This window comes from Nansenia antarctica (assembly GCF_963989245.1).
Source record: "Nansenia antarctica genome assembly, chromosome: 8".
NCBI lineage: Eukaryota > Metazoa > Chordata > Actinopteri > Argentiniformes > Microstomatidae > Nansenia > Nansenia antarctica.
The window spans coordinates 55068430-55076993 of record NC_137678.1 but is presented as its reverse complement, the minus strand read 5'-3'; the positions used below and the strand labels follow the sequence as shown (position 1 = coordinate 55076993).

At 46.5% G+C, this 8564-nt stretch overlaps 1 protein-coding gene across 1 annotated transcript; it reads left to right on the top strand.

The window, feature by feature from the left end:
- Positions 1-2798: 2798 nt before the first annotated feature.
- Positions 2799-4185, top strand: LOC308164425 (PRKC apoptosis WT1 regulator protein-like; the record flags this gene model as incomplete). Its single annotated transcript, XM_080538526.1, has 2 exons — positions 2799-2810; positions 3461-4185. Exon 2 carries the CDS (start codon positions 3529-3531, stop codon positions 4183-4185), a length of 657 nt encoding a protein of 218 aa, XP_080394652.1. The 5' UTR covers positions 2799-2810; positions 3461-3528.
- Between the last annotated feature and the right edge of the window lie 4379 nt (positions 4186-8564).

Genomic DNA, 8564 nt, shown 5'->3' with positions numbered 1-8564 from the left:
TGGACATGACACTGGTATGTCGCAGGGTCTTATCCACTGCAACATCTTGCTGAGTGCCAAGCAGGGAGGCATCGGTACCATGTTATAGTCTTTAGTACGACTCAGCCTGGTATCGAACTCATGACCTCCCAATCTCTGGGCGGACACGCTAACCGCAAGGCCACTGCGCTGGTACCTCATGGTAATGTCACCCTATGGTACTGTCCTTTAATACAGTAAGGAGATCATGACCAAACCATAAGGCAACATCATTATAGCTCAAAATTGGTAAATATGAACATTATACATTATGGACATTATCGTGGTGGTGAAGGATTATGGAATTCTTCTTGAATTCAACCCTCCATGAAAATGTGCATATTATTGTATGGGCACACAAGGGTATAATTTTCACTTTATAGGCCACCTCAGGATTCTTTACTTCAGCATAACTGTGGGATGAATAAAGAAAATGGTGAAAGCAAGAGTGGTGATTGCCATGTTATGTTTGAATATTAGATTTGGGCTAACAGCAATGAAGCGTTTGCGGTTTGCGGTTTACGGCTGACCTGTATTTTTCTACTCAACCACAAACGTGTAGTCATAAGGCTACGTGTGTTATGTGTTACATGGAGGAAAGACTGATCTTGGCATGTCTTGGAAACGCCACATTGCTTTTAGAGGAGGTCTTAAATCCACCAAGATAGATAAGACCCAAAGCTGTGTGAATCATTTAGTTCAGAAAGGGAGTGAAACACACTTATCTCTCCAGTTCAAAATACACTATGTGGAATGCTAAGTTGCTAAGTGGGATTTAGTTGAAAGCGAAGCAGATTTAGTTTTGGCACGGAGGAGGGAGACACTATGAGTGACAAACACTGTGTCCCCTCATATATCTGCTTCCCAAAAGCAGACAGAAAAATGCCAAATATGCAGCAGTGTGACCCCGGTACTTGCATCGAAAGCTATTTTTAGGCCAGGCCTCTAACTCAATGCGTCTAGGTACCTCCCTTATCTGTGATGGAGTCACTCCCTCCTCCCTCCTCCTCCTCCCTTATCTCTGATGGAGTGTTTGATCGCATGTTCAGTCGTTTCCAGGAACGGTGCATTTTGACACGTTTCTGGAAGCAAACCTGCAAGCTGCAAAGTTTGTTGTTGATAGTTTGTAAACCATTTCTTGGGGACTATCCAAATAAAGTGATGCAGAAATGTATTTTGGACACATACTTGGAGCGTTGATAATGTTGCCTGAATGTCATTGCAACCTTGGAGTACCGTAGACTCCTGGAAATAACATCAGCTGAGCCCATCAGCGGCTACAGTTACCAGCACACCACAGCACAGCTAAGTTATGGGCCTATTATCACGGCGTGAAATGAGATTACAACAGCCAATGCCTATAAGTTTAAATCACCGGGATATTCCTGCTGGTCGGGATGTTGGGTAATAGTCCCTAAGAGGCAGGCAGGAGCTGTGTACAGCCGTGGTAAAGAACACAGTGATTGAATTGGTAGGCTTGTCAACCAGAGTTATTACAATGGAGCTCCAGAAACCACAGCAGCCCAGATGCAGTAGATCCCTTAATCAGACTCATTACACGTACACATGGATCCATGTAAATAACTCCAGGGGGACGAGGCCGATCCAAACAGCACGTTCAGACGTTGCAACAGAGACGGAAAAATAAACAACAGGATTATGTGAATCCAGTGGTGCTTTTGGCTCTGGTTGGTTTGATTGTGTAACACAGAGCTGGGATGTATGTGGTGTATATGTTACGGTACATGTGGGAAAACTAGGATTACTAGGATTACTACCCCTAACCCTAACCCTACCCCTAATCCCAACCCTAACCTTAACCGTAGCACCCTAGCACCCTAGCACTTAGTACCGTAACATATACATGGGTGGGTGAGAGGAGGGTAGGAGCGCTGGCTGCATGCTGACAGGTCAGAGGTCAAGGCACTTGTTTGATCCAGGTGGGATGCAGGGGAGGCTGGTGGAGGTAGAAATCAGAGGACGGGTTCTATTGCATTCCTGCATTACAATGAGCCCGTCCTCCGATGTCTACCTCCACCAGCCTCCCCTGGTGGGATGTCTACCATGTCTACATGTCTACCCTACAGTTTGAGCCTGTGATGACTAAATGCGCCGGCATCCATCTGCTTGGTCATTTCCCATTCATCTATTCAGCATTCCCACCCACTCTTATCACAAGTATCTACAATGTGAATCATATTTGCATGCGCAGAGGGGAGAGTACTAGTTTTCAAGTGTGTATAGAAACTATGCAAGAAGTGGACATGGCCATGGTACCGTGTTGTTGTTGGTGGTTGTGTGGTATTGTGTTTGTTGTTGAGAGATGAATAATGGTCATGGTCACCCCTAAAGGCTCTGTGACTCATCCTGCGCCAGAGCGTGGGATCTGCGTGGGAGCGCACGAGCCTCGGCAACACACTATCTGTCATTGTGAAGAACAATTAAATTCCTTCAACAAAATATAATATGACAATGACATTTTGTGAAAACTTTGAGAACTAAGTATCTTTCTAAGGAGCAGTGACGGTGAGGCTACACGTGCACGGAGGCAGCAACTTTCCAACACAGAGCAGGAGCCTAAGGTTGCAGAATTACTGTGGACATCAGCAATCCAACCTCGGGTTCATTCGTGAATACTCGTGTATGTTCGGGGACAGCCCAGCAGAGGGAGAGGGGCAGAGCTGTTCCCTGGGTTGTTGCGTGTGACTGATCCAGTTTGCCAGTGAAGCATTATTCATTCCACCGTCGCCTGCTGTTACTGTTCACCTGAGAGACCGAAAGCTTTATAACAGGTGAGTCTCATTGAAAACACCTCTCACACATACAATAGATGACAGTCTGCTATATTGATATGTAATGTATTAACCCATAATGAAACATGTTGGAGAAAGGACCACTAACTAAAAGTGATCGGGTCGTTTTAACTTTGGCACAAAGTTCGCTGTGCGTAATAGGGCTCGTTGGTGGCTTGTTTGAGTCGCTATTGAGCGACTGTTGTATCTTTATATCTTTATATCAACTTTGTATTTTTGTATCAACTATATTTAATATAATAGTCATTTAGAAAAAGTTTTGCCTATTTAAAAACTAACTGTCATTCTCCTTACCTGTCTGTAGCCCAGCGCTATTAAAGGAATGCGGAGTTATTAAATGTTATTAAACAGTAAAGGAGAGTGTTATTAAACAGTAAAGGAGAGTGTTATTAAACAGTAAAGGAGAGTGTTATTAAGCAGTAAAGGAGAATGCATGTTTGGTGTTATTAAACAGTAAAGGAGAGTGTTATTAAACAGTAAAGGAGAGTGTTATTAAACAGTAAAGGAGAGTGTTATTAAACAGTAAAGGAGAATGTTATTAAACAGTAAAGGAGAATGTTATTAAACAGTAAAGGAGAGTGCGTGTTTGTCAGATTCAAACGGAAACTTCTATTTCCTCACCGAAGCAGCATCGTGGTGGTCCAGCAACTTCCAACCAGCCCCTGGTGAAACACTAGTTTACACAACGGAAGGGAACATGGCAACTGGTGGATTCAGACCAAACGCAACGACAGACTTCCTGGAGGAGTGGAAGGCCAAGCGGGAGAAGATGAGGGCGAAGATGCTCGGGGACATCGCGGCGGCCACCGGCGCGTCCACGGCCTCCCTGGGGACCTCCCTGGGGACCACCCTGGGGACCACCGGCAACAAAAGTGAGATGCGCAACGCCACCTCGAGCATTGAACTGAACAACAACGGCAACCCGGGGTCCGCCGCTGTGAACTGCGGGTCACCCTACGCCATGGCCCGTTCGTCCTCCACCTCGGCTCTGAAGAGACCTGAAGAAGACCCGCAACCACAACCACAACCACAACCACAACCACAGCCACAACCACAACCACAACCACAACCACAGCCCACCCCAGCCGCCAGGGTGGAGAGTGTCCCCGCAGCTAACCTGAAAAGGACCTCGGCGCCGGAGAAAGTGCCACAAACCCCACCGGAGGCGAGCCCCCCACCTGCATGCAACGACAGCGACAAGGAAAGCCCCTCTTCCAGTAAAGGCAAAGAGAAGAAGAGCAGCGGGCCCAGCGCCAGGAAGGGGAAGGGACAGATAGAGAAGAGGAAGCTGAGAGAGAAGCGCAGATCAACAGGTGTTGTCAGCATCCCTTCCAACGAGGTGAGTACCAGCTGACCAGCATACTGGCGGCTGATGACACTATTAATTATATACTCTATACTCTATACTCCATACTATATACTCCATACTCCATAGTGAATGAACAAGTTATGAGACTACTCTATATTCCCAATACAGATTATATGTATTCTTTCTGTCCCTGCTTAAAGGCATTATTATTATGATTATTATGATTGTGGTACTTCCATACACAGTCTTGTATTCATGTTGGTGTTTTCAAGGATAATTATTGAGTCAAATACATGAAAAAGTGGAAATCAAAGGGGAATGCTAAACACTCATTCCATTAAAACTCTCCAAAGTGCCAATGAACATGTTGGTTCCGGTCCAATGTTGACATGGTCCTCCTGTCTGGCACGGAGGTGCAGACAGCCGCCTCAGCGGGCTGGAGAGGCAGGGGAGAGCTGTTGTTGCTCTTAAACACGTCACAACCCAGACTCAACCAGCCATGCTGATGAAACATTACTTTGATGCCCCTCAGTCTATCAACCCACACTTACAAACATGTTTCTACTGTTATTTCACATTAACAAACACTTCAACAAGCATGGTTGAATACCCAAATCATGTTCCTAGTGCACTGCACATGGTGAATAAAGTTGAATTGAATTGAATTCAACAATCTGTGGGGAATGTTCAGTTATAAAAACGAGCATGTTTTAGTGTTTTAGTGGCTTGACGTTAGCTTGGTGCTGTGAAGCGACATGGTTGTCGTGCCTCTTCCTCTTCCTCTGCCAGTCACCCATGCGTGCCGCCCTCCCTCGGGGGAGCTCCACTTGGAGGTTGACCAATGTCTCCGTTGGCTCTGGGCGTCCTGTTATTAGGCGCTGCGCGGTGCCAAGGCAAAGTCATCTGAGAACTGGTCAGACGCCAGGCCCTAAATGCTAGGTTTCGGCCTCGCTGATCGTGCCAAATATGTGTGATCATGCCCTTATGGTTTCCTTGTTCTTCTAACTGCTGAAGCAGAAATGCTAGAAACTTGCTGCGTAACATATTGTATATTTATCGCATTGCAAACTGTCATTTTCATTCCTTTCCACAAATCTAAACAGTACCGCAGCATCACGGCCTGTATGACTGGAACTACAAGTCCCACCAGTCCCATTGTGTCATGGTTCTTTATTGACTAGGTGCGCTGGCATAATCCCTCCAGCTATGTCCTGTTGGGGTCAATACATCCTGCTGCTGCTGAGGGGCTTTCAGGGTGACAGGGAACCCGATAGCTCCACTCTGGCTGTGATGGGCTGATAATGGCTTCACGGTTAACTGGAGCAAACACTCGGGTCTGTGTAGCGTCAACCAGGACCACCTCCGACATTCCAGGAAGGTGTCTCCTTTCTTACCCCCCCCCCCCCCCCCTCCTTCCCTGTCTCACCCTTTTGGCGGGGAAAGGGATGTGTCAGTGGCAGTTTGAGACCCCTGTGACCTGAGAAATTCTTACGGCACAAAGGAGTACCGCTTGACTGTGTGTGCGTGTGCGTGTGTGTGTGTGTGTGTGTGTGCGTGTGTGTGTGCGTGTGCGTGCGTGCGTGTGTGCGCAAGTGAGAGTGTGAAGGTTACACCCTCAGTGTATCTTGGGTGAGGTTTTCTCTCTTGTCCCCTAGGTCTAGTACGTACTGTGTGTGTGGGGTTGTTGTGTCGGTGTGTCCCATCGGCTGCTGATTGGCCCTGATCTATCCTGCTCATTGTCTGGGTCAGATGTGTTCCAGTACGCTGGCTGAGTTACGAGGCCTGGTGGAGACAGAGGGACTGTGGTGCTTCAGCCCAGAGAGCTGAACGTTGTTTCATGTGCACAGGATTTCCCTGATAAAGGCTTCTGCTGCTGCTGGTGTGTCTGGGACACCCAGGCCCTTCAGAACCAAACATTCGTCAGCGTGGGTGAAAGGCTCCAGGACCGTATGATCCTAACACACATCTGTGCCAACAGCTTTGACCATTAGCACACTGGCGATCGGACCGCGGGGTAGCCAAGGGGATTTTCACAGAGCTAGTTCCTGATTATGCCCCGGGCGTCATTAATACACGTTGTGTTGTTTATCATAAGTCTGTCATAAGCGTAATGGACTGTGTGTGTGTGTGTGTGTGTGTGTGTGTGCATGTTTGTGTGTCGTGTGCATGTATGTGTGTGTTTGTGTGTGTGTGTGTGTGTGTTTGTGTGTCGTATGCGTCGTGTATGTGTGTGTGTGTGGGCGCGCGCGCTATTTAATAGAGGGTGGTGTCAACGTCTGATATCTTTATCTTTACAGTTTATTTTTCCCTTGAGAATTCGGATCAACAATGTGGTTAATAAACGAGGCTCCATTGTTTGACAGTTGGCGCTCCCTCAGAATGTTTATGGTCCACTTGTAGAAGCGACAGGATCCGATTGGTCCGCTTCTGCTTGCCAACTGAAACAGGTTTTTTTTAAAACCCAGGTTGCATGGTTGTTACCCATTCTTACATGACATAATCTTTTATAAACCGCAGTTTCAAATCAGATATAGTTTTGACACTAGCATCAATGGCTCTGTAGACCACTTGTCATCCCCTGACAGACTATTGAATTTGTCCACACGCTATAGTCTGGAACATTCTCCAGTGAAGCGCTACGGGTTCCATGTTGGCACCCAGAGGTTTTCCTCAGGATCACTTCATGTTGTTGTGTCTAAAGTAGCGTTGCTGTTTACACACTGAAGGGTAGCGTGACGGACAGTCTGAGACAGAGGCTAGCAGTACAGCTACATTACATCCCCATGGGAACGCCCTGGAGAATGTCATATCTGACATAGATGTGATAAAGTAGTCTTACACAAATGTATATGTTTATCACCTCTCCGGCTATCAAAACAAGCCTCGGTCAAGAGAGACTGATGTTTTTCACAAGCAGCAGCTGTGGCGTTGTGGTAAAATGGCCATCCTAAGGCGGGGGGCTTCTTGTTGCTACTCTCTCCTTCTTGTTGCCTCTCTAGCTGGACGAAGCCTCTGGGAGCAGCAGCCTACGTTCTAACCCGACTACGTCCTCACACGGTGCTGCGGTCATGTTGCTGTTTCCGTCGGTGTAAGGTTTCCACCTCTGAGGCTGCCTCTCGTCTTGCTGTAGAAACATCATCAATTATTCTGTTCAACAGGCCTCCCGTGGTTTAGAGTTATGGGTAAAGCTTTCATACGCCCCTTTGAATAGGTGAGAAAGTGGGCAGAAATAGGTTTTCTGTCACTTAATTGTGAGGTAAACAGTTGTTTGTTCAAGTCACTAGCATCAAGTGTCGCTACTTACAGGCAATGAAAGGAATGTAAGGATGGATGTCGGAGGCGGGTGGAGTGAGTTTTACTGAAGCACTTACTAAAGGCGGTGCTTTATGGTGAATCAAGTCCCAGCTGAGGTGTGTTGTTGGTGAACCTCTTAGCTGTGACTTTAATCACGATAAAGAACGTCCCTGAGTGCCTTAAAGCTTTTATACAATGGTTACAAAATGTGACAAGAAAAAAATGGTTCAAGTATTTATATATTTTGTGATAGATTTCTGTGGTTTCTGCCCTAGGCTCAGAAATATCGTTTTCAAAATGACCACTCCTGTCAAGGTAACACGATAAATAAATGGTTGTTATTCTAGTGTTTGTGCAAGGATAGAACAAGCATTGTGATTGGCTGAGAGGTGTTTGAAGCTTTGCTTTATTCCCTCATAAATGAATAGCTCTGTGTTTTAGCTGCATAAGTTGCAGTAATATTCATGTGCAAACAAAGCGTCCCTCAGCTGTGATTGAATTACGGAGATTCGTTTTCTTTCACAAATTCGCTGTTTTGTTTTGTAACAACACATCTAAATCCCTTCCAAACAAGGTCACATCCTCACAGCGAATACCACAGGGATGGCATCATAGGCTTAGGTAAGCCAGGAGTTATTTGGGCAGTTTTTTGGGAAGTGCGGTTTATGAAAGTATGCTAAACTCTTTAATTGAAACAAGCATTTTTTTGTTCTTTAGCCAACAGCGCCTGAGAGTTTACAAGACCATGTGTTAGGGTCGACTTATTAAGACTTCTACATTGTTAACGACTGTCACAGGAACAGCTCGTTAGGGGTGAGAGAAAAAAAGAAAGAAATCCCAATAGACCTGTTCTGAGAAACTTGGGGGATTTCCAGGAGAGGAGTGGGAAGAATGTGGTTCTCCAGCACATAGGCCCTGTTCCTGTTCCTGCTTCTGAGACATTGTTACCAGGTAGACCCCCTAACTAACACCTTAGACCCCTGCACACCGGGGCACCCCGAGGTCTCTCAGCACGTCGTAAAACACCCGCTCCCCCTAATCGGCTGTGGCATTGTTGTTTCTGTGCAGGTTTCAGGAATGTTACGTACGCGTCGGCTCTCGTTAACACGCCCTCTGACTAGGTACGGCGC